Here is a 27,432-nt window from a genome sequence, read left to right as displayed (position 1 = left end):
GCAGCGCTGCTTCCATTCACTTGATAAATAAACAAGTAGCTGATGGAAGAATGTGTATGGCCTATAAACCACATTAGTGACACACTCCCAAAATAGGTGATAAATGTGTTCTTCAACAACTAGAATAAGAGTCCTAAGGGTCACAATAGTGTACTACTACCTAATCACCGACTATAGGAAAAGTGCTATGCTGTCCATCAGGCCACACAGAGAGGTGACTCACCAAAACCTCCCCATTCAAACAGCGGAGCCCAATAGACAATGGAGGTCTCAGTGTTAGACCCCCAGACACTATACAATTCTTATATAGCCTGTGGATAAATGCGAATCAGGGCTAGGTCTGTGCAGATAGATTTGTACCCAAGTCTTGATGCTTTAAGGATGATCATAAATTAAATTTCCATCTTTGTAATTGCTCTTGCAGCGGACAGACACTCTAATAATGTCTGCTTATCCCGTACCTGGGATTTCAGCAAGGCTGGAAGAAGAGCGACTCCTACGATGACCGTTGCTTACACCATCAGATGCTGTAAATTTGCTGGGGTCTGAGAGGGAAAAAAAAAGAAAGAAAAGAAAAAAAAAAAGAAAAACTTTGGAAAGGCAACGTAATCTGATAAATATTGATATAATCTTACTTCTGCTGCAAGATTAAAGTGTTTTATCCTTCACAAATGAGTGATTGTATGTGCGAGTATAAAACATTTCTGTGCGCAGTTCACACCGGGGGATATCGCTGTAAGAATAAGAAGAAGTTCCATAGGACAAAGAGGCGGAATTTTTAGCCTCTGAAAAAGCTAATGTATCTGTGCATCTCCTGGATCAGTTAAAAGAGGGTTTTCCTACTAAACATTTTTGGCATATTCATAACTTGTGAGATGTGGGGGCAGCAAAGCTCAAAGACTGGGGAGGTTCCCAGACACGACCCCCACCATCAGTCTGGATTTGACCAAAAGAGAAGATTGATTGATCCATGAGGAGTCTCATTTAAGAGAAATGTGCAGGTCCCAGAGTTACAATCCGCATCTATCAGACATTTATGGCATGTTCTCCAAACATTTGGGTGCACAAAGTTACAAATGTAAACCCTGTAGGTTCTGCTACATACCGGACAAGGCACAGAAGGCGTCTAAAACAGTGAATAACTTGCTTTGCAACCTGTCTGGGTGCACATTACACCATTAATCTGGACCATTGTGTTCCTCTTGGACATCTCATCTATGGCATTGGTCTGATATAGATTGGAACTGCTTTTAATGTCATTTCAAGGTTGTAATACACTATGGACTATAAGAAAATCATGCGTATTAAATTTTAAGATTAAAGGTCAGGGTGAAATTGCACCTTCTGAATTCTGACACATACACAAAATGGGTGAAAAACAGAATGTTAAAACCAAAACCCCGACCTCATCCACCTTCCCCTCCAGTAAACCTGCTCCACGATTTGTGATCTCACTCGATAATTCAGCGTTACGCACTTTTAATCTGGTTCTAATAATACCTCATCATGTCACACTTTCACCACTGTCACAACACATGTTATCACACAGCTATAATAATGTAACAAACCTGCAAGAGCGCTGCTCAGGAGGCAATCTACAGTTATAGGAGACTGGAAAGATTAAAATTTCTTCCCGGACAATGACAAAAAGATAGAAATTTTGTCTCATAAAGCAGCATTCTGCACAATAAAGGTCTTATGTTGGGTAGTAAAGCAGTAAAATTAGTTATCATTCTTTATCATTCTAATGTACACAATGTATACATCCTCTCATCTCACCAATAGGCTTTACAAACGGCCTGAAATGCAGAACAGAAGCTCCCCCTTGTGGCACGATAAAGTTACTACAAGGCAATAATGTGTGACTTTATATCTAATTGTTTTATAACCTACATTTAACTTCTATAGCAATAAAAAAAACACGGGTCAACTACAACACTGCCGCCTATTAGTGGTTTATCATCTTCTATAATTAACCCCTGGAAGCTGCTTCACATATGTGCACTCACCTACAATTCCTGGATCCTGATCTCCCTGGGATTCGGCAGGCTTCTCAGTCCGATCTGACGTCTCCTCCTCAGACAAGTTGGACACCTGTCGCCTGACCCCCTTACTGTTTCCAGTGCTGGAGGTCACACTAGCCACTGACAATAAAGGAATAGCCTGCATCTCCTGTATATTACATAAAATTAAGTGCATGTTATTATGGGCCACAATGGACAATACACAAAAGTAACATAGTAATGTGATGACCAAGATCAAATTCTGCACAAAGGAAGCGATACAGCGATAACTTGCAGAGGTAAGAAAATGGTAAATACTCATATTGTTCTACAAATTAGTCTCGGTTTTAGAGGGGTTATCCAGATAATAAAATGTGCTACAATTGCTGACATTATAGCTCAGTGATTCATGGAGCCATGATGCCAGTAATATGGACAATCTGCCTGGCTAGGAATTGGCTGCAGCAGTCACATATTGGACTCATGGAACCAGAGTCCGGAAATACTGATGGACAGATATCAGAAGTGGAATGGACTGGTGAGTACCTCATGTCTTCTGCAGGATGTAAAAATAGCCAAATTATACAACCCCTATAACAGAAGAGAGAAAAATCTGCAGCCTACAAGATGAATAAAACACGTCAGCAGCAACAAAACAAAAATATTTGGGGGGGAAGGGGGGCGTAGGATTACAAAAAAAAAAAAAAAAATATCCAAAGATATCCAACAGAAGGGTTGAAATGCAATTGATTTGTTGCTCATTAGTGGAGACACCACTGACGCTGGAAACTTAGAAGTGCAGGATGGAGATTTGGAGGAGCCTCGAGCATATGTCTGACCAGACACAATGTCTATTTGTGGAGCTCTAATTGGCTGTTTGTTCACGTTTAGAGCCGGCAAGGGATGGATTTACAGAATGGTTAGACAGATGAGAGATGAGCCAACTAGCTGTGCTTCATATTTTCCAACAATATGAGAGAAGTCATAGTAAATCACACTTCAGGTCACAGTTCGGGGTCACATCAGGACACAAAGAGCCGGTCACAATAGCCACTTTGCCCTCTGTTATATTTTCCTGTTGCCATTTTGCAATATTTGTGTCAGAAGAATTGAAAAAAACAAAACAAAAACAAACAAAACCAGAACATGTGACAGAACCTAACTGCAAGTCCACAACAATATAAAAGATCATGTCCGGTACTCGATTGTCCAAAGTTTTATCACAATATTAGGGTCTCTAAAAGGGACCCCTTTACATTCAGCCTAAGGCTACATTCACACGAACGTATGGGGGACGTATATACGGCCGACGTATATACGGCCGATATACGTCCCCCATACACTCCTATGAGCGCACGGCACCCTACGGGAGCGGTACGGTGCAGCACACGTGCGGCACCGTACCGTTCCGTACCCGGGAAAAAGATAGGACATGTCCTATCTTTTCCCGTAATACGGGGCCGTGCGCTATAGGTTGCTATGGAGAGGGGCGGGGGTGAGCTGCGCTCACCTCCTCCTCCTCTCCCCGTACACTGCCGTTGCCCGCTACGGTACGGTACGGGCGGGCAACGGCAGTGTGAATATAGCCTAAATAAAAGGTAGCAGGCTGTAGTAATTGATATAGAACAGACACCATATACAATCTGCTCAGCTTTTCCTCTACTTTAACAAGGTAACTGCAGAAAGAACACTATGTACAGCTCAGCTCCTCCTGTTGTATAACATGCTGCCTGCAGATAGGACACTATGTACAATCTGCTCAGCTCCTCCTGTTGTATAACATGCTGCCTGCAGATAGGACACTATATACAATCTGTTCAGCTCCTCCTGTTGTATAACATGCTGCCTGCAGATAGGACACAATGTACAATCTGCTCAGCTTCTCCTGTTGTATAACATGCTGCCTGCAGATAGGACACTATGTACAATCTGCTCAGCTCCTCCTGTTGTATAACATGCTGCATGCAGATAGGACACTATGTACAACCTACTCATTTTCTCCTCTTCTATAACATGGTACCTGCAGATAGGTGACTACGTACAGCTCAGCTTATTCTGCACTATAAGATACTTTTTGCAGATAGGACACTATGTACAGCTCAGCTTCTCCTGCTCTATAACATTGTTCTTGCAGATAGGACACGGTGTACAGCTGAGCACGGCCAGCTCTAGAACATATTTCCTGTAGATAGGACTGCATTTTTTGATTTTTAAAAGGAGCCTGCTCCACACCAAGAAAGTGAATCATTGTAACTCCCAACTATGCAAACAAAATCCGAAAATACTAAGAGACCACTATCTTGGCATCTCAAACTGGCTCCTTACCGAGTTAAACAGCTCTGTAGTCAATCCAAGGTAATTGTGAAGAGCCAAGAATGTCACTCTTTGTAGCCTGACCATGATGATCTGCAGGTGAGAAAATTTGGAAACTGTGAATTAATGTCAACAGTTGTAAGACCCAAAAGCATAACGAACATTTGTTATACAAGTTACTAAATAAAAAATATGTAGAGATCTTCAAAAACAATTACAATTAGCACTCATGTACAGAATGTTCTGCTGCCTCCACCTTAAAAGGAAACCTACCATCACGGATCTACCTAATAAGATCGGTCAGGTGGCAGGTTCCTGTATTCATTGGCAGCCCTGTCCTTTTTTTTTAAATTTTTTTATAGGAAAGCTTCCTTTTGTTTTTATGTATTGTGAACCAAACCTTGAGAACGCTGTAACTACACTGATGCAGAAACATATCTTGTTTACTCCCTGATCCAAGTGGTTTTGTTAAACTGTCCAGACAGGACTAATCAACCCAAGCTGGATGACTCATACACAGCAGCTGGGGGATGGTGCAGCAATTGATTACTTCTGCCTGTCAGGGACAACACAATGAATAAAAGAAAAGCCTGCTTTCTTTGGAGCAGTGCATATTTAGGGTAAGAGGAGAAGTGCTGGAGCAGCCAGAGGAGTGACAGAGTCTCATTATCATAATCTTATATTAGCTTTTTCAGCAAAACCACTCCGTTCAGGGATGAAACAAGATAGGTTTCTGCATCAGTGTATTTCTGCATCTTATCTTATATATGCACAGAACTCCGGCTTCACAGATGAGTGTTGAAGACTGCTTGTTAGGAGGGAGAGGCTACTGAGGCATGGAGTAGCTGTAACTCCACGTCCAAGTAGCATTTATATTAGATTTCTATTAAATTGTGGGGCACTAAAGGTTATTAAAAGATAAGGACAGGGCTGCCATACATTACAGGAACCTCTTGCCGGATCTACCGTGATGGTAGGTTTCCTTTAAAGGTAATCTACTGTTATAATCCATTATGATAAACCAGGGACACTCATAGATCCAGGCACAGTGACCGTGGTAATATATTTGTTATCCATGGCCTCCTTCCTTTTAAAATCAACTTATAACATTATGATAATGAGTTTGAAGGGTTTCTGCGGGTGTAACCAGAGCCCCTCTGTGCTGTATCTTCATAGGCTGTTACATTGTCTGCCCCTCCCTCTGGCTGCTGTAATCTCACACGGTGGTCCTGCACAGTCCAATAGTCTGTGAAGCTACAACACAGGGTGGCTCTAGTAATACCCTCCAGAGTCATTTATTTTAAAAATTGATTTTAGAAGGCAGGAGGCCATGGATAACAAATATAAGAAGATACCACAATCACGGTGCCTGGATCGATGGGTAGGTGTCCCTGGTTTATTGTGATGGATTTTGAAGGTAGATTCCTTCTTTACCTCATGTAATGTTTGTACAAGTAAGGGGACTTGAGACTCCTTATAGTGATACAAAATAGAAAAAGATTTATTGATGAACAAGTTATAGCAATCCAAAATACATCTATTGTTTCTGTCTAGATTAAGACCTTCCTCAGACATGGGTTGCAAGGTTATGCGTACAAAAGAAAAGTGGAGCTGAAGGCAAGAGGGGCAGGAGGATAGAGGCAGTGCCTTGGCACCAGGGACACGGCATCTTGGGCGGACAGCTTCTTTAAAAAAATATATATATTAATTTAAACTTTTTTTTTTTTTTTTTACGGGGGATTGTCGGTCGGCTTTGGCGGATGCTGGTGGAGCAGCACTGACTTGATATTATCAAGAACAAAAGAAAGATCTTTGCTCACTCGCCTGAGTGCAATCACTCTGTCTCCACAGTTTGATGCACAGGTGCCTGGTCCGCCGGCCAGACCCAATTCATGGAACAAAATCTTTAAAAAAAAAACCTCCCAGCATCCAAATATCTTTTTTATTTTGCCATGTAAAGAGCTGTTGTGGCCGGCTTGTCTCCTGTGTAACAAATTACACTTCATAGTGACAGTATATTCAATGCCGTCCAATGGGAAGCGAAAAAAAAATTCTGAATGCAGTGAAAATTATGCAAAAAATGCATTTGCTCCATTTTCTTGTCGGCTTGGATTTAACAGCTTTCACTGTGCGCTGCCAATTGACATATGCGCTTTATTCTTTGGGTCAGTACAATCACAGAGATACCAAATTTGTATAGGTTTTATAATGTTTTCATACATGTACAAAAATTAAAACCTCCTGTACAAAAAAGAAATAACTTTTTCTAACATTGGTGTATGGAGCTGTGTGTGGTGTCATTTTTTTTGCGACTTTTGATGACGTTTTCAATGCTGCCATTTTAAGGACAGTACGGCCTTTTGATCACTTTTTATTGAATTTCTTATATTTTGCAGAATGGCAAAAAAAGTGGCATTTTCGACTTCGGACCCAATTTCTGTTACAAAGTCAAACAAATGTCTTTGTGATTCTCTGGTGAAGATGGGAGTATGCAGAGTCAGTAGCTCCTCTAAATTTTAACTCCTTATTTGCCGGACATAAAATTCTTATTGAACTTGGCTATTTTCTGTTACAGGGTTAAAGGCCGGGAAAAAACTCTATTATATTTTGATAGACTGGACATTTTGGGACGCGGCGATACATAATATGCTTATGATTTTTACAGTTTATTCATATTTATATCAGTTCTAGGGAAAGGGAGGGTGATTTTAACTTTTTTTTTTTTTACCATTTTTCAGACCCCCCTGGGGTACTTTAAAGGGGTATTCCCATCTGGGCATTTACATTTAATTTAATTTATTTGCCTTCCTTAACCTTTTTTTTTTAATTGGATGTTATTATAAAAAATGTTCCTGTGTGAAGATAATTTCTCATAAAATGTAGTCAGGATGTCCCTTAGAAACGAGATAGCTTCCTCGGATACAACCACCTCACATTTTGGCCGCGGTGGGTGGCCAGACATGCGTTATTGAGTCCTGCCTGACCTCCTGGATTCAGCAATCATTACCACAGGACGGCTGTGGGACATACAGTACAGACAATAGAAAACGCTACATGTAAACCACAGCCTGTAATGAGCATAGCTACGAGGGGCCCTAACATTATTTTCTACACCCAAGAACATTTCTGTACTAATACAAATACATGATTATATGCCAGCTATGTAGCATAGATGTTTCTGCAAGCGTGTGTCTACGATAAGTGTTCCACTAAGTTTTGCAAAAACATGACAATCTGGGGTAAAACACTTACCTGCACCACTCTGACAAGTGTCTCTGGGTATTTAGCAAACACGTCTTGGAAGGCATTTGCAGGAAGTCGCAGGATGGTGGATGCGGTGGCCGCCCTGGCTGACACAGTCTTGTAAGGCGCTGGATGCCCCTGCGGTAAAAGCAAGAATCATATATACTGGTAATATATTATCAACCTGGTTTTGCATCAAGCACAAGTGATTGCAAATTACTTGATTATTCAAATTTTAAAAGTAAAAATCGCTGATGGCTCCTGGAATCCGTTTGCCGATTCTATTATTAAATCATAAGAAAATTCTGCACAAATTTCATCTAAGTAAAGGTCTTTAGACATTGTAGAAAGATGTATACATGCGATTACACAGGAGTTTATTAACATTAGTATAAACCAGTCACCACAAGCCCAAATGCCAGTAGACCTCCCCTTCCCAACGCAATATTAAACCAGAATAAAAGAAAGGCTTTCTGGAAATTGAGAATAATTATTTTTCTCAGGAAAAATAAATTGATCATTTAGAAGGCGCTTTACAAGCGGAAGGCTTGAGTCCTTGTGGGAAAAGCTTTTTTTTTTGTTAATACTGTGAGGAATAGTACTCATCAGCCTCTCCCTCCCCAATTTCATTTATTATTTCTGGGAAAAAAAACCTGAAGCTGATAAATATCCCAAGGGCAGGAATAATGAAAGGGATCATAGAGCATAAATACATTTCTAAACACTGCAGAATCTGTGTTCGGGTAGTGAGAATCACAGAATGACAGCCAATCGCTCATTCTAGTTGAAAATGCAATTACTAGGAGTATTGTGTGTTGTGCGACTGTATATTGTTGCATAAAATTATGTTTGCTATGCACAAGGTTATGATGGAGAAAGTAACCCAATTATGTCCGACAGCTAAATCGAAGATACATTTGTCCATGTATCTGCTAATGTATCACATTAAAGGGTCTAGAGCAGTGATTTTCAACCTTTTTTGAGCCGCGGCACACTTTTTATACTTAGAAAATCCTGGGGCACACCACCAACCAAAATAGCACAAAATGACACTAAAACAGTCATATTACACATATAGTTAATAATATAGATTCTAAATTTATTTTACTCAGTGTGAAACCTGGGCCTGTTTCGATAAACACAAAAGAGATGTCCTGGCAGGAATGGTAGAAAGACACACACGAAGTTCTTCCTCAACAGTTCTCAGTTTCTCCCTGCTTTTAGTATATGGTGCTGATTATTATGTGGCTCATATACTGCAAAATAAAGGGGTACAATGAGAAGTACTATGGCCATGAGGCCAGAGTACAAGTGCCGGCTCATATACTCAGCATATGAGCTGGTACTTGTAGTACTCCAGCCTCATGACTATAGTATTTCTCATTTTACATTTCTCATTGTTATATGCAGTATACTGCTGGAGTACTACAAGTACCAGCTCATATGCTGAGTATTCTGCCAACAGTTCATATACTCAGGCAAAAGCTCATATAGTCAGCATTATTGGTGGGCATTACCTTGGCGGTGGGCAAATGCGAGAGTCTCTCCGCTCTCAGGATAATGCACCAGCCTCGGTGACATCATTTTGTCACGCGAGGTTCAAAGCTTGTGCATGTGTTATTGTACACGTCTCCTGCATTGTAAGAAGCCGTGACTGCGCATCGCTGCGCATTGCCGGGAAACAAAACACAGGGGGCACCATAGTTTGGGGAACTTTCCCCGCGGCACACTGGTTGAAAATCACTAGTCTAGAGATACATTTTTATGCAAATGTGGATGAACATAATCTGCTGATTAGTCCAACAAACAACTGATGTTCTGATCCTCTCTGCTGCACCCACAGACAATGTTCAAAACGTAGTAGCATGTATCAGTTTATACGGTTGAAAAAAAATATGTAGTGATATAAATGAGATTATACAAGCACCGATTGAAGGTATACAGTGTACAGGAAACACATATATATCTTGTTAATATGTACAATCAGTAAGACGTTCATGTCCCCTTCAGAACCAGAATGTAAGAAGGGTGAATATCTTTTGTCCCACACAATGGTCCAGTAGTTTCTTCATGTGATCTTGCTTATATAAAGAACAATCAGAGCTGAACTCACTGTAATAACATCAAGGATACTGAGCAGACTGTGCACACTGTCCCCTGCCAGAACTTCTTTAACCACCATCTCATTTCCATCCTAGAAAAACAAATTAGATCAACACTAAATGTTTATACTTCATACAAGATGGATGCGCAAACTACAACATCAAAGAAACTTCCCCGTCACATGTCCAGGCTGTAACTCAGGATCAGAGAGCCATGACATGAAATGATTACCAAATCTATTGTTTCTGTGCCAGAAGGGGTTGTTGGGAGGTTGAAATACATGACTGCTTTCTTCCACAAACAGTTCCTTGCGGAGCTCCAGGCAGGTGTCAGCTGTGTGATACAGCTGACACCGACCTCAGATTGGAAGGGCTCAGTCTGTGAGCCTTCTGCTTAGACCACTTCACCACCGGCCTATGTAGATTTATGCTGGCCATACTGAACACAAGCATGTGCTTCATCCGAACAAAGCAGACAGGTGGGTGGTGAAGGTTGGCATGAGCACCCCTCATCCCTACCCTGTCCATAGGAATCTGAGCAGCCGTGCCACAAACCTGCTTTATCTTTTGTGGCGCGGCCGCAGTACAGTATTGTTCATGGGACCTAAAAGAGCATTTGAAACTGTACTCACATTTTCCTGAATGCAGACTTCCAGCATCCCATCTTGGACCACATAAATACTGTTATCCATCTGTCCCGGGCGAAAAATGTATTCCCCTTCATGGAGCTGAACGAATACCATGTGTTTACACAGTTCAAGGAATAGAGGTTTCTCAAAATGTCCCAGGACCCTGCCACGAGGGACAAAGGGACAATTACTCACTAGCTTCCATATAACATAACATGATGAATGGTTTACTACAGCTGCAATCATGAAACAAAACAAATAATAGTACATTTCCTTACCATACATTTGATCAAATAGATGGTTAAAAAAAATGACTCAAAGGCAAACTAAAATTTAAAAGGGGTTTTGCGGTTTCATAAAATTTTAGGCTATGCTCCATGGGTCTAAAATAAAGCATCTATACTAACCTCTGGGGCTCTGGTCCAGTGTGGTGCCACCAGTCCCAGATGTAGGTATAGATAAGGTAAGTGGTGACGTGGCCTCTACAGCATGCGCCCCCCCCAACAGAATTTTTCGGCTGTATGCTACCTGTACAGTAACATGTCAGTATGGGTAGCATATGCCCTCATGCATTTCAATGGACAATACCTCCATCTATTTAAATGGACGTATTGCCCACCGTACTGGGGAAAGAGATATGGATGCTGTTCCACAGTTCTTCTTATAGAGAGGGGAGGGGCGAGCAGCATTCTCCAGCACACGGTCACAGCCAGAGGCTGAGCGGGTGTATGCTATCAATTCTATATTTTAGTACCCAATGAGTTCATAGAATTACATTTTATGAAAACTAGGATGAGATGGTCCAACTGCAGGTTCATCAGACCTGTAGCTGGGCCAGAATTTGTAGTCGTACAATGGATACAGAGACAGAGACACACTTATTTTAAGCTTGTAAGAATTTAGTTTGTTTGTCAAATAATGCTGAACACAACAACAGGTGTCAGGAGATATTCTCCTATGGTCATATGTAGATTAAACTGGAAAAAATTCCCAAAGAGAAGGAACAGATGTAATTAAAAGTTGAAGATCAGTTCTCAGTCTCCAGACACATGGGTATTTCTGGAATGAGTTAATTTACATTCATTACAAGGGTCATCACTCGCTAATAAAGTTGTAATAACATCTTGTAGTGTTCGTGATAATGTAAGGACCACGTGACTGCAGCTTAATGATGGGGGCAGCACAAGCAGCACACAATGGGTAAGAGGTCGTCATACAGTACTCACCGCACATTCTTCAGCATGTACAGAACCTCCGAGGGCAGGTGAGAATTTTTAACATCAAACTCTGTAAGGTCAGCTTCCAAAAGGGAAGGAGGGGGCTCCTTCTTCTGCAAGGTGGGATATTCTTTCTTGAAACGAAGTATTCTATAAATGGCATATGGGGATACTCTTTTAAAGGGATCATCCAATCAATGGTAACAATTAAAAACAGAAGCAGGATGTCATAAAATACCATTATAACCAATACGCACAATGTTTTCCCCTGCTGACCCCTGAGGAGGCCCCAGCAGCAGCCCTGGACTCACAATGGTTAGTCTCAGCAATCACATGATTTACCATTTGGCAACGAGAACCATGGCAGAAATGGTCACATTTTGGCTACTTGTATACAATGACCAGAGGAATCACTGGAGCCATTGCACTGGGTTGCTAAGGAATAAGGAAGAGGACTATAGGGTTTTGAACTACCATCAAAATCAAGCATGTTAAACCAAGGGCACTTACTCATAGATCTTGGTATCATGGCTGTGGTAATAGTTTTATATTTGGTCTCCTTCCTTCTAAAAATCAAACAAAAATGAATGCTAATGAGCCAGAATGGCTCAGGGGCGTTACCAGAATCCCTCTGTGCTGAAGCTTCACAGGCCGTTACACTGTACAGAAGAACTCCCCCCCCCCCTCACACTGTGCAAGATAATATCAGGCAGAGGGAGGGAGAAGTTATAAGGGAACAGAAGAAAAGATGCGACAAAATAACATCCTTGGAAACTATAGCACGGAAGGGATCTGGTAATGCCCCCCCCCTCCCCAGATCCCTTTGGGCTCCTTAACACTAAAGTTGATTTTAGAAGGAAGGGGGCCATGGATAAAAATATTAGAAGATTCCAGTTACAGTTCCTGGATGTATGAGTAAGTGTCCCTGGTTTATTATGGTGCATTTTATGGTAGATTTCCTTTAAGATACCCAGAATGCATTATTGAGCTGTGGCTATGATTGAAGATGAGGCAGTTGAGAGACATATATATATATTACACTAGGACATGTATCTTCATTACCTTTTGGCTAGTGTAAGGACCCTCACTCTTTTTCTTGCACGTGGTCTGGTAACAGTGTTGCCACCCACCAGGGTGTTCGGTAGAGTTGTGACCTGCAGAGTAACATATGACCATCAATATCTTGAAGCAGACAGTGAATAAAGGGTCAACAAATGAAGGATTCGTGCAGACTTACATAGAATGGGGCCATGTGCTAGCCTTGTTGCAGAAACTAGCACACGTCCCCATTTCCTTCGATGGCTCATGCTCACTGCCGTGGATTCTATGCCCTGTGCATAAGTGGACTGCCTGACCAGCAAATTATAGAGCAGGGCCTCTTCACAACTAAAACTGTAGCTCAGACTGTATTTTTTCACCATCATCAGCATGTTAGCAGCACTCACATGCCAATGACAGACAGCCGTCAACAAGGGACCACAGATTGTGTGCATGTGGACTTAGAGAACCAGAAAAAGGATGGCAGTACATTTTTGAATGGCTCCCATAGACCTTCTTTAAAGGGAACCTGTCACCAGAAATTGGCCTAATAAACTACTAGCAGTATGTTGTCGGGCAGCCGAACAACTTCTAGATGATGTTTCTTTCAGGGCCCAGCTTGGTGGCATCATCCAGAAAATCAACTTGGAAGTGAGATGGTAATTGGCTGTATAAAGTCATGGAGGCGGAGAGTTTAACACTGCAGTCAAGGGTCCCTGCCTGTGAACACCTACTCCCAAGTGATTTCCATCATGTGCCAGACTTTAGGATATCTGGTCAATTGATGTCCCTTGACAAAGGACCATAATTACATTGAAGAGGTGTTCTAGGGCAGTTTGACTGCAGTGTTAAACTCTACGCCTCCTTGACTTTATAAAACCAATTTACATCTCAATTCAAAGTTTATTTGATGCCATTACACCAGGCCATGAAACAAACCTGATCTGGAAGCTATTCCGCTGTTTGAGAACATACTGCTCGAGGTTTAGTAAGCAAATTTCTGATGATAAGTTCCCTTTAAGACGATACATCTGCAAGTAGTGGTCTATTAAGCCATCTAGTGGTCACAAATAAAAACTGCAGGTGAGCAGGAGATGCACATAGATTTTAAAAGATGAAGCAAAGTGTTATGCAAATAAGTTGGACATGAGACAAGACTATGACATGAAATTGTGTAATAACTCTCACTCAGAGGCTTTGCCCAACCTGTTGTTTTGCAAGTCATAACAGAATTATCATGTTCATTTTAAGATATAATCTAAAAACTGCACATATAGCTGACTTCATGTTGTAAAGCATTTTTAAGGGCATTTCAAAAGCCATAACATATTATTTATATCCTGTCATAACCAGATGAAGCCACTTAGCCTCCTGTTCTCTCTCAGATTGTGAGCAGGACCTTCACTCCACTTGTTTCAACTATGTTATGACCATGTCATGTTATTTTGTTTGAATATCTCCCCCACCCCCAGGGTCTGTAAAGTGCTGTGGAATATGATGGCGCTATAGTAACGAAATCTATTATTATTACATTTTGTGTAAAAACAACCACAGACACTATCACCACAGGCACACTCTTCTTGTAACCAGAAATCGAACAAAAAATAAATTGAAGTATCTCCATAAAACAACAAGTTTCCAAATATACAAAGATAAAAACAACTAAAGGAAGTAACCGGATTATGAAGCCAGAACGGTTCAATACTGGGTTTCTGTTAATTGCGGTACTGAATGACTTCCACAGACTCTACAGACATTGGGCAGGGAATACTTTGTTTAGAGCATTGATGGCAAACCTTTTAGGGACCGAGTGCCCAAACTGAAACCCCAAAGCCCCCTTGTTTATTGCGAGGTGCCAACCAAAAATAAAGCAGTAACTTATTGCTCACTGTTCTTCAACAACGTTCAATCATATTTGCCTCCTGACGATACCAACATAGTAGAAAAAAAGATGGAATATTTGCAACATTGTGGCTTCTTTCCAGTGTCCCTCTGTACACAGAGAATCATAGGTCCTTAACCCCTTCCCGACATTTGACGTAATAGTACTGCATCGCGGGAGGTGCGGGTGTCGGCTATATGTTATAGCTGACACCCGCGATCGGAGATTTCTCCGATCGCGGGTGTTAACCCCTAACACGCCGCGGTCGCGCTGACCGCGGTGTGCTAGAGGCATTTAAAGCTGAATCGGACCCCCCCGCGGCGCTTACCGGGGGGGTCCGCTGCTCCGATCGCAGCCCCGGGACTGCCGGTGCCCGGGGCTGCGCGATCCTCCTCCTGGCAGGACCCGGCTGTAAGACACTGGGCATGCGCAGCATGCTCAGTGTCTTACATTACACAGTGCAATACATCTGTATTGCACTGTGTAACCTGTAAAAAAGCTTGAACAAGTGATCAGAAGATCACTTGTTCAAGCTTAGATGTCAGTCACTGTAAAAAAAGGAAAAATAAATAAATAAAAGGTTTTTTACAATAAAAATAAATAATAAAAGAAAGTGAAAGTCCCCCCAAACACCACATTTCCCTTTACACAAGTAATAAAGTATAAAAAACACTAAATCACGAAAAAACCCCACTTATTTGGTATCGCTGCGTCCGTAACAATATGTACAATAAATCCTAATCATAATTGGACCCGCTCGGTGAACGTGGTAAAAAAAAAAAAAAAAAAAACTTGCCAAAAATTAAAACTTTTTATCAAATTGCTTTACAAAAAATGTTCTAAAAAGTGATCCGAAAAAGTTACAAGCACCAAAATGATACCAATAAAAAGAGCAACTTCTCACGCAAAAAATAAGCTTACAACCAGCTCCGTAAACCAAAAAATACTATAATTATGCTGCTATAAAAATGTCAATACTAAAACAAATGCAATTTTTTCTATTCTAGTTTTCCTTCAATAAAATTGGACAAATATAAATAAAACTATATAAATGAGGTATCACCGTAATCGTAGTGATCCGTAGAATAAAGATAATATATTGTTATGCTACAGTGAACACCCCCCCCCCAAAAAAAATGCTAAAAATCCAAAACAAGAATTGATGATTTTATTTTCCTCCACACGTAAAGTTAATAAAATTGCTTCAATAAGCTAAAAACCCACTAAAATAAAGGTTTTTTTTACAGTGCATCTCGTCTCGCAAAAAATAAGCCCTTATTCGTCTAAATTGCTTAAAAAATAAAGATTGTATAGCCTATTCCCAACGAGCGTTGTTATAGAACAGTGCGGCGGGTAGTGACTTGCCAACACGGTTCAGACACAGTGATCGGGGCAAGATGGCGGCTGTTCCTGACGGCCATCCATCCTGCCCCATGGACCAGAAGGGTTACGTCCCCCCCACACACCCCCAGTTTATTATCGCTGCTATTGGCTCATCAATTCAGACGAGCCAATAGCAGCGAATTTACTTATGACGTCAGTAATACCGATCACCATGTCTGTAGACACGGTGATCGGGGCAGGGTGGCGGCTGTTCCTGACAGCCACCAATTTTGCCTTGCGGTCCAGAGGGGTTTTGTTGCCCCCCTCTGTCCATGTTTGCCGCTATTTGCTGGTCGATTTGGTCCAGCCAAAAGCAGCAGTATTCGTCACAATGGGCATCGCTAGGGTGAATAAGAGCAACACTTGGCGATAATTTCCCTACTAAAACGAAGATATGGTACAAAAGCGCTGGCCGTGTACATTGTACAGATTACGCTGTACAACTCTTACGTGCTGTTCCAATGTGCAGGTCCTGCCGTATCATTTCTACGTTTTCAAGAGGAAGATATTAGGAAACTAATATTGGGACAAGAAGGACGGGCCCCAGTACCTCTGGTTTAGATGTTCCTGTGTTTTGCCAGGACAGCATTTTCCCGGTGAATTCTGCTGCTTCTAAAGGTAGGACTCAATAAAGAGTCTGTTCCAAAAGAGGAGTTAGGATGGACACTATATACTAAGGATGGACACTACATACAACTAAGAGACCTGCGACAACTCCAGAGTGACAAAAGTTTAGTTGGTCCCTTGATATATTCTACCTCCTTATACACTAGACATTCACAATTCACGCCCAACCTATTGTGAATTAATTTTGGTAAAATGAATAATTGTAACAACTGTTATGTCCCGTTGCTCCCTATACCCCTCCATTATTTCATAACGGGCGCCACATAACGGGCACTGAACTTTCCAGAAATAATTGCAATTTCCATCTTGGACTCCATTGCACATCATATTTGGAAACCACCTATATGTTCAAAATGCTCATTTCACCACGTGTATTACACCTTGCTAAATTCCCCAAGGGGTGTACATTCAACAATTAGGGTCACTTTTCGGGTTTTCCTCTGTTTTGGTACCACTACGGCTCTCCAAATGTATCCTGACACGTGAAGGATTTCTTACAAATTTGGCCTCTAAAAGACAAACATCCCTCTTTTCCTCTACTGTGCGCCCAGAAAGCATTTTATATGCACATATGGGGTACTTCTACACTCGGGGGAAATAGTTTTACACCTTTTTTGGGGTTATTTAATATTTTATCCCTTGTGGCTTACATAAATTAGGGGTAAAGTGACATTTATAGGAAAATTTTCACCTTTTTAATGATTCGGGCCTAATTGGATCATACACCTGTAGGGGCAAATACATATATTACACATTGCAAAATTCTCTAAGGGGTGTGCATTCAAAGATTAGGGTCACTTTTCGGATTCTTCTCTGTTTTATACCACTAGGGCTCTCCAAATGCATGTCAAACATTTCTGTCAAATTTGGCTTCTAAAAGGCAAACATCCCCCTTTCCTTTTACTGTGTGCCCATACAACATTTTATATACACATGTGGGGTACTTCTACACTCGAGAGAAATAGGTTTACACATTTTGGGGGGTTATTACATTTTTTTTATCCCTTGTGGCTATATAAAATTAGGAGTAAAATGACCTTTATAAGAAAATGTTCACCTTTTATCTATTTAAGTCCTAATCAAATCAAACAGCTTTACAGACAAATACACATATTACACCTTGCTGAATTCTCCAAAGGGTGCACTTTCCAAAATGGTGACACTTGTTGGGGTTCCCCTCTGTTTTGGTACCACTAGGGTTCTCCAAATGCATCCTGACACATGTAAAGGATGATTGTCAAATCTGGCTTCTAAAAGGCCAAAGCCCCTCTTTCCCTTCTGAGCCCTACTGTGCACCCATACAACACTTTATATGCAAAAGTGGTGCAGTTCTGTGCTTAGGAGAAATAGTTTTACACATTTATGGGGTTGTTTCATCTTTTATCCCTTGTGGCTTACAAAAATTTGGGGTAAAAGTGACTTTTTTGAGAAAATTTTCACCTTTTTTCCCTTTTGGGGCCTAATTGAATCAAACACCTGTTGGGGAAAATACACAAATTACACGTTGCTAAACTCTCCAAGGGGTGTACTTTCCAAAATGGTGTCTCATGTTGGGGCTTTCCTCTGTTTTGGTATCACTATGGCTCTCCAAATGCATCCTGACACATGAAAACTTTTTCAGCCATATTTGCCCTGCAAAAACGAAACAACGATCTTTCCATACCAAGTGCCCCCCTGTGCCCGTACAGCAGGGTACAGTGACAAAATGGGTATTGGCATGCTCAGGAGTAATTGCCCTAAACATTGTAAAATGCATTTTCCTTTTTAACCCATTGTGAAGGTGCAAATTTTAGTGTTCAATGAATCTATAGTAAGATAAAATTACTTTTCTGTAATTTCACTTTCATTTATCTTTCACGCTCATGAAACGCTCAAAGGGTTAACAAAATTCCCAAAGGTTGTTTTGAATATTTTGAGGGGTGTAGTTTCTAAAATGGTGTCATTTGTGGGGGGTTTCTGTCATGTGGGCCTTATAAAGTCACTTCTAACTAAATTGACCCTCCAAAAGTAGGTTTTGGTGATTTTCGTGGAAATCTGAAAAATTGCACCTAAAGTTATAAGCCTCCTAACATCCTAAATAAAGGAAAAGATGTTTGAAAAATGTTGCCAAGTTAAAGCAGACATATGGAAAATGTTAGTTATCAAGTTATTTTAGTGATATGACCAACTTTCCAAAAAGTAGAAAATTTTGAATTTGGAAAACATTGTTTTTTTCAAAATTTTTGCCAAATTTCCATTTATTTCATAAATAAATACTAAATATATTGATTAAATTTCTCAACCAGCATGAAGTACAATGTGTCACGAAAAAACAATCTCAAAATCAACTGGATATGTTAAAGCGTTCCGAAGTTATAACCACTTAAATAGACACATGTCAGATTTTAAAAAATGGGCCGTGTCAGGAAGGTGAAAAGTGGCTTCAGCGTTAAGGGGTTAACAGATAATTCAGCCCTGTCTACACATTCCCCTCTTCCTACAGTCCCATGTAACCAAGTATGTATCAGTTTAAAATTTGACTGAAAGCAGCTTCTTTTAAGTAGTTTGGAACTGCAGGAAAATTCTTTGAGTCCAGTCTGGTGTGCTGGGGCGATGGCCCGGGTGCAAACAGAAAGAGCTTGGAGTGCCACCTCCGGCACCTGTGCCATAGGTTCGCGGCAGAGCAGGGACCACGTCATCTGGGAGATATCACCATCTGTCCATATATGGAGTCTCTACATCTCCCAGGGCTTCCCCAGACACAAGGCTCTAAATTATGCAATTAATTAACTCACACAACAAAAGATGTCTACACCAAAATATCAAGGTCAGCAATGACCTGTATCAATGTACAGCACAATCAGCCCGGGAGGCTCAAAAAGCAATCCTCACAAGTATGCAATAATTTCTACCAAACAAGAAGAAAGAGGAAAAAATGCCGAATGCAATCCATTTGAAAAAGTGAATAAACTTTATTGCTTACATATTAAGATGTGTCCATATAAAAGAACAAATGGCTACAGGATGGACAGAAGCCAGGATCCACAGTATGCAGACAATCAGTATCTAGCAATGTAGGGCATGCCTTATCATACAAGATGTTATGCTGTCATATAAGCCCAACCGGTACACAGTGGTAATAAGCTAATTGCTGCAGTCACAGCAGCTGTGTCTACAACCATAGTTACCTGGCGTGTGAAGTTCCCAACACGCGTTTCAACCCACTGGTCTTTCTCAAGGGGTGCCTTACATGACAGCATAACATCTTGTATGATAAAGCATGCCCTACATTGCTAGATATTGATTGTCTGCATACTGTGGATCCTGGCTGTTGTAAACTTCTGTCCGTCCTGTAGCCATTTGTTCTTTTATATGGACACATCTTAATATGTAAGCAATTAATAAATTTTTTGCCCAACCCTGGATTTGCACCCACAACCTCCACACTCCAGCTAGCATAGAGATACAGAGCCTCTACCCACAAGGCTATGGGCTTAGGGGGTCTATGGGAGGAACTTATTTAACTAAGAGCTTCACGATGCGACACAGGCTTAATTCACTAGTAAATAGAGATGCATCTTCTCAGAGATTATTATTATGGAGAATAACAATGATGGATGATGGAGATTAGAATATTTTTAGCATACATTATAGTTAAAGGGGTTATCCGGGTTTAAAATTTTTTTTTTGGCCGGGCTGGGGAGGGATAGTTAAACATAATAAACATGGACTTACCTCCTCCAGCGCCGCCGATGTCCCGCGCTGCGGTCACTTCGATCCGTGCCCCTGCAAACAAACAGGGGCACGGAAGCGGCGCACAGGGAGCTTCCGGTCCGCGTTGTGGACGGCTCCTCCCATCTGTCCCGGAGGAGGTAAGTACATGTTTATTATGTTTAAATAGCCCTCCCCAGCCCGGCCATAAAAAAATGTTTAAGCCCGGATAACCCCTTTAAATTAAATGAATAAAATGTACAAGACAAAAAATAAGGGCTCATTCAGACGGGTGTGTTCGCTGCTCATCTGCAAAAATGCGGTCGTGATGTCTGTGATCAGTCCATATTGTATCCGTACTCCATCCATTTTTTTTCAAAAAAAGCTGATGGGTTTCTGATCTACTTCTTGCCCCGCCCGGTTGGTTGCAACATTTGAAGAAAAAACACTCTGCATACGGATATCATGCATGTGTCGTCCATTTTTTTTGCGGATCCATGGACTTCTATGGATGTACATGGCCGGCATGCGAGACACAATAACGCATGCTGCTATTTTTTCTCACGGTCTGCAGATGCGTGTAAAGAATGGACATGTTAAAGGAAACCTACCACTTCTGAAGGTAGGTATGAGATACAAACACCGGGCACCAGCTCAGGGTGAGCTGGTGCCGGTGCTTAGTTTCATTAGTGTTAAAACCGCGGTATTGCGGTTTTAACACTTTTGAAACTTTCTAGCAGAAACTGCTTCGGCGCTGCGCGCGACCGTGCGCGCGCAACGCCTGCGGCGTTTCCAATGTAGGCGCGCGCACGATCGTGTGCACGAAGCGCCGAAGCAGTTTCTGCTAGAAAGTTTCAAAAGTGTTAAAACCGCGATACCGCGGTTTTAACACTAACGAGACTAAGCACCGGCACCAGCTCACCCTGAGCTGGTGCCCGGTGTTTGTATCTCATACCTACCTTCAGAAGTGGTAGGTTTCCTTTAAGAGACCCATAGGAAACAGTGGGTCCATTTGCCATTCGCAAAAAAGGATAGCACGCAGACATCAAAAACACCCGTCTGCATGAACCCTAAATTATACTATTTAGTATACGATTTTATACGGTATTAACATCACCAGGACAACCTTTCTAATACATATACTACACGGTCATAAAGCACTAAAGCTTCTCCTGCCAAATCACTGGTGACTGTATGTGTTTCAATGGAAATGGAAATGCGATCAGACTGAGCCCCCTCCACCCCAGGACGTTTGCATAGCATTTCTAAACATAATATAAATGCCCCATGTGACCGCATCCTAAACTTTCAGATATTTTTTTTCTTTTCTTGAAAGTATCGTATCGGTATCAAGTAAAGCAATACTTTTCTGGGCATGGTATCACACTCAAAATTCTGGTATCAGTGCAACTCTAGTGTGTAAGTCGAAACATGTATAGTCTGCAAGTGTAACTCCAACAAAACTTTTTTTGACCATTATGACAATTCCTAAGCTCTCTGGGCGTAGCTACTGTAATTCACTTAAGTCACACTAAGTCACACTGATAAGTTATAGATACTTTCTTATTCGTGAACAAATAAGTGACGTTATGATTTGTTTTGGACCTTCTTCAGACACTGAGAGAAAACATATGCCAGAGAATTATATGATCAAATATTTACAGCAGACTTATGTCTAGGATAGAGATTTGTGCCAACAGCTGGTAAAACATTGTTTTTAAAACTGCAAATTGATTTCTGTCAAACAGTTGCAAGAACGCACATCAAGACAAAGAATGCATGATAATCCACATTGAAAGGGAACTGTCTAACAAGTGTACATGTCATAAATGGATAATGAAATATATGGCAGGTATACAATTGTAACTGTATCCTTATTCCAGATAACATCGCATGATGACATGATGAGGGTGCATTGAAAAATACCAGATGTAGGCGAGTATGCATAGATGCTGATGTCCTAAAGCGGTGTAATGCAAGGAGGAAAAATTTGCTAGAAGTTAGCTGAACGGGAATAAGAAAACATTAACTCACTAATTTGCTGTAGGTCACACTATAAATGGTTGCATTTAATGACATCAGGCGCAAAGCGGCAGGAGAAAAACGCTGGGGAGCCGTGGTGAAAATGGAAATTAAATACACTGCTTCTGGTCTGCACCGACATTGCGTTCTACCTAATGGAACGCATATTGAAAAGCATATGCTGGCGGCCGAAGGGAACACACCATCCCATCCCTTACGCCACCAGCATTTTTTTCTATGCGTTCCACGAGGTAGTTCGCGAACCAGAAGCGGTGATTGTGACACTTAGCGGCATGTATTTCATTTCCATTCTCATCACAGCTCCCCAGAGCTGCCGCTATTCCATAACCCCTAAGCACCTGATGTCGCTATATGCGACCATTTACAGTGTGACCTGGAGCAAACTGGTTAACTTTCAGCAAATTTTCCCCCTTTGCATTATACCCCTTCTGGCTTTTGGGACACCAGCATGTATGGATACTCACCTAAATCTGGTATTCAATTTACCCTCATGTCATAATGAGACGTTATCTGAAATTTGGATACAGTTACAATTGTATACCTGCCATATATTTCTTTATCTATGTATGACATGTACACTTTCAATGTGGATTATCATGCATTCTTTGTCTCAATAGGTTCCATTTGACAGAAATCAAATAATAAAAAAAAATTACTACATCTCTATCCTAGACAGACGTCTGCTGTAAATATTTGATTTTATAATTCTTCAACATATGTTTTCTCACAGTGTCTGAAGAGAGTCGAAAACAGATGATAACGTCACTTGTTTGCTGTGAAATTCACAAATAAAAACATATCTTCAAAATTCTAGCGAAATTCTGAAAGACTCCAGTGATAAGCAAGTCCCAGCTCAACGCCAATGTGAGGTGTGACGGGTCAGTTCCTGCAAATCATTGGGCCTAAATACTGTAAAGAGCTCCATCTAAAGAGCTTCACCAGAGGAGTGCATTTTCAAGGCCTGCATTACGATTCCATACCTTACGCATAATCTTCCGCCCATAAAACATTACTTTGTCCCTTTTGCGGAATCTATAGCGTGGTACCTCTGGCTGCTGCTGTTCTGCAAAGACAAACACAAGAGAAGATGTGAGCTGCACATTACTTTAGGAAGTGCCTTATTCTGGTCTCCTGAAAAAGGAAAGATTAGAATGACTGCACGAGTAGTGCTCAAACGTACGAACCGAGCACACAGCAGACACCATTTTACTCTCACCTCCATACGCCCATTACCAAGACAATGATGCTGACCCCATAGGCTGGGGTTTTTGGGTGCATCATGGCTACTTGTGTGCAAGCTCACCCTTAGCTAGAATCTAGGTGACTATGGTCAGTCCGTGGACTGTGGTCCTTGTCTGTGTGGTTACCAGATTTCACGGACCAAACACCGTGCTGAGGATGCATCACAGCAATACAGGATGCGGAAGTCCCGTTTTCCCCATCGAAATGTAATCATATAAGAAACAGGCAAGAAAGCCTTATATCTATGACCCCTGTCTAAACCAAATTTAACGATTATATACAAAACATTATTATACAGTTGATATTTTAGTTCTTCTGAACTCCACATGGGTCCTGTACAAGTCCTCTGAGTGCGCTGCAGTGTGTGATGAAGTATTACAATGTCTCTGCCATCGCTAAACTGCACTTTTTCATTGAACATTAATGAAGATGTGAGGGATCAGCAGTTTTATATTCTCTTGTGCTACCGATTTATGACAGCTCCACTTTGAGAGATAATAGGGTGAGTCACAGTACAGAATCCATGCAGTGTGTATCAATTACCAAATGTACTTGGTAAAGAGAATTCTGTTCCCATGAGATTAGAGAGCGTTTCAGCATGAAAGGGTCACAGATATGTTATTTTCATGACAACATAATCACGTTACGCTCCTCATTGCACAAGCGGCCCATCACATGGCTCATTATATCTGCTTAGTTGCACAACTTTTGGTTAGCTAGTTGACACTTTTCTTGCTGATTGTAGTTATAAAAAAAGATCAACCATGATAACATCTTCATCGCATAAGGATCAAAATACTTCCCAGCTTTCTTTAAGAAATAAACACCCAACAGGCTCATCAGATACAGTATCAAGCCAAGCTTACACACACATACACACAATCAGGCCAAATGCACCCTACACCCATAACACTGATAACATTCTGCTAAACCAGCTGCCCAGCTATTATGCATAAGGTCTCCCAATTCTCCTCCGATGGCAGATTGGGACACCCCATTGAAATTCAACTTCCCGATTCCCTGTGATCTGGGGATATCATTGCCACTAGACTCCATTGCCTCTCTCCTCTCCATTTATTACTTATGCAATTTCAGCTGAGCAAATTGTTTTTGAGAGAGTCAGCAAAGAACGTTATCAGACAGAGGAAGGAGCAAAGAGGACACTTTTATGGCCTCTGTCTGGTAAACGTGGTGCAACTCATGCCTTGCAATAAAAGATACCATAACACCATGTTAGCATTTACAAAATACTTACTGGACTGCCGAAATTTCTTGTAGACAATAAATACAACAATCCCAATAAGGGAAAGAGCAACAGCAGCTCCAATCAGGATTCCTGTCAGCTGTACGATGAAGAAAAGAGGGGGAAAAAGTAGTTAGAGACAAGAAGTGTACACAAGGATTAAGCTTCCCACCCAAGAGCAGTCTGTCTGGTCTGGTTTGGCTGATAGCTATTCCCGGTGGCTGAGTAAGTAGCGCTTCTGCCTTGCAGCGCTGGTGTCCTGGGTTTGATTCCCACCCAGGTCAACATCTGCAAAGAGTTTGTATGTTCTCTCCGTGTTTGCATGGGTTTTCTCCGGGTCCTCTGGTTTCCTCCCACACTCCAAAACATACTGGTAGGTTGTTTAGATTGTGAGCCCCATTGGGGACAGGGACCAATATGACATGCTTTGTGCAGCCCTGCATAATCTGTGTGCGCTATATAAATAAAGAATTATTGTTATTATTATTCCCACACACCCAATGCAGCTGAGTATGTAGATCTGTTGTTCCCTTATGTTCTCCAACAATTGCCATGAGGGGCATTTAATATATTACAAGCCTTTCCCACTTACCTTTATCTTTATGTGTACTAGGCACCTTAATACATGGCTAATTGTTAAAGGTAATTGATTATATAAAAACATGATTATCCAAGTAGAATATTGCTCGCACTGTTCCTGAAAATCCCTCATGTACATATTTATGAATAATTATCAACAACAATTAAAGGGGTTGGCCACTTGTATATGTACTCGTGCCTCCTTATCATAGCTTCAGACTTTCCCTCTTCTGCCCTGATATCCTCTGAATATATACACAGCTTCCTCTCTCTCTCTCTATCACTGTTTGAGCCCATCTTCATGGTGTCACCCACTGTCTCTCTCTTCTCACAGACTGTCCTCAAAAAAGAGACCAGAAGAGGGGAGGGAGCAGGACGAGTCATAATCTCCTGCTACAGCTACTCGTATTCAGAAGAGCTCAAACATGTAAACAAAGAAGCATAGAGAATCTGCACACAGCACAGAAGTAAGCAGCAGGACTGCTGAATCACTTGATGAACATTCAGCCATTATCCAAAAGGGAGTAAAGTCATATAAGCAACATATGTAGAAGAGTGGCCAACTAGAGATGAGCGAGTATACTCGTCCGAGCTTGATGCTCGTTCGAGTATTAAGGTACTCGAAACGGCTCGTTGCTCGGACGAGTATTTCCCCTGCTCGAGATCGAGCATTTAATTAAACAAACACAGTGAAGAACAATGAAGAATAGAATAAAAACAGTGAACACAGGATCATTTAAGTGAAGAACACAGTGAAGAACACAGTGAAGAATAGATTACAGATGTTCGGCACATCTGCTTACTTGTCGGAAGATACACGCGGAACGGCAGCAGGGAGACATCTGGCGCAGCAGGGAGACATCGGGCGCAGCAGGGAGACATCGGGCGCAGCAGGGAGACATCGGGCGCAGCAGGGAGACATTGGGCGCAGCAGGGAGACATCGGGCGCAGCAGGGAGACATCGGGCGCAGCAGGGAGACATCGCGCGCAGCAGGCAGACATCGGGCAGCAGGCAGACATCGGGGAGACTTCAGTGGAAGAAGAAGAGCGGATCCCGGGACAGCGTATCTCCTCTCCCGACAAGTAAGCAGATGTGCTGAACATCTGTAATCTATTCTTCACTGTGTTTTTCACTTAAATGATCCTGTGTTCACTGTTTTTATTCTATTCTTCACTGTTCTTCACATCTGCTAACTTGTCGGGAGATAATATACGCGCGGAACAGTGAAGAATAGATTGCAGATGTTTGCATACATCTGATCACTTATCAGAAGACATTCTTTTTCAATTAAATAACACATTTTATTCCCGAACCATGGTCCCTTTGAAAAATGCTCGAGTCTCCCATTGACTTCAATGGGGCTCGTTATTCGAGACGAGCACTCGAGCATCGGGAAAAGTTCGTCTCGAATAACGAGCACCCGAGCATTTTAGTGCTCGCTCATCTCTATGGCCAACCCCTTTAAGAAAGTCCATAGGTGTCCATTGCTGGTTATATATAGTAAGAAAACGGCAGTGGATATCAACAAACACAATGTTAGGATTACATCCTTATTATTGTCTACTTCCTTGTTTTGGTCCTGCAGAAAGATTCTCTTAAATCAACGTGTGAAAGGAAGTCTGAAAAGCTGGTCACTGTATATACCAGGGAGTAACCTGCTGCCAATCCACTCCCGGCATCCCTGGCCATAATAGCATGAAGTCATTTTATGATACTACATAACCATAGCCCAACGACCCCTTTCTACAGCCTGTATGACCATACATAGGGGAGGTTATTCACTGTAACTGGGCTGTTTAAATGTGCAAAGATCACAGACAAACTGCAGTTTTTCAGGCGATTGTCTCAGTTATAAAATGTAAAAGATCCTTAATTGTTGCACATCGCCCCTTTGTAAACAGGAATTTGGTACCAACAAATACAAACTTTATGGGAATTACTGTGTGGGTATAAAATATGCTTGTTATTTGCTATACAATAGCAATAACCTGCATCCGCAATGACTGGGAATAAACTCTACTCTTAATGTCCAATAATTGCTCTTCAGGGTTACTAAAAAGCTTGGCTCTGTCGAAAAAAACCTTTCAAGGAGTTAAAGGGAATTTGTCAGCAGAAATTAACCTAATAAATCATTACCAGTAGCTTATTAAAGGGAACCTATAACCACATTTTCACAGCCAGTGACAGGTTCCCATAG

The 27,432-nt window shown here is 41.4% G+C and overlaps 1 protein-coding gene across 6 annotated transcripts in view; it reads right to left on the bottom strand.

Annotated features, from left to right (window-relative positions):
* Window positions 1-27,432, bottom strand: part of PNPLA7 (patatin like domain 7, lysophospholipase) — a 97,081-nt gene that overhangs the window by 51,132 nt on the left and 18,517 nt on the right. For 5 of the 6 annotated variants that reach the window (XM_072125352.1, XM_072125350.1, XM_072125351.1 and 2 more), the window contains 10 exons: window positions 24,668-24,755; window positions 23,151-23,233; window positions 12,570-12,661; window positions 11,517-11,657; window positions 10,294-10,453; window positions 9,673-9,753; window positions 7,569-7,697; window positions 4,329-4,409; window positions 2,010-2,172; window positions 462-545 (listed from right to left, as the gene is read on the bottom strand). In XM_072125352.1, coding sequence (XP_071981453.1) covers window positions 462-545; window positions 2,010-2,172; window positions 4,329-4,409; window positions 7,569-7,697; window positions 9,673-9,753; window positions 10,294-10,453; window positions 11,517-11,657; window positions 12,570-12,661; window positions 23,151-23,233; window positions 24,668-24,755 — 1,102 coding nt within the window. The remainder of the gene's footprint in view (window positions 1-461; window positions 546-2,009; window positions 2,173-4,328; window positions 4,410-7,568; window positions 7,698-9,672; window positions 9,754-10,293; window positions 10,454-11,516; window positions 11,658-12,569; window positions 12,662-23,150; window positions 23,234-24,667; window positions 24,756-27,432) is intronic. The other variant, XM_072125349.1, reaches the window with a different exon arrangement.

Source organism: Engystomops pustulosus, chromosome 9 (genome assembly GCF_040894005.1).
Source record: "Engystomops pustulosus chromosome 9, aEngPut4.maternal, whole genome shotgun sequence".
Lineage (NCBI taxonomy): Eukaryota > Metazoa > Chordata > Amphibia > Anura > Leptodactylidae > Engystomops > Engystomops pustulosus.
This window is presented reverse-complemented; position numbering and strand designations above follow the sequence as displayed.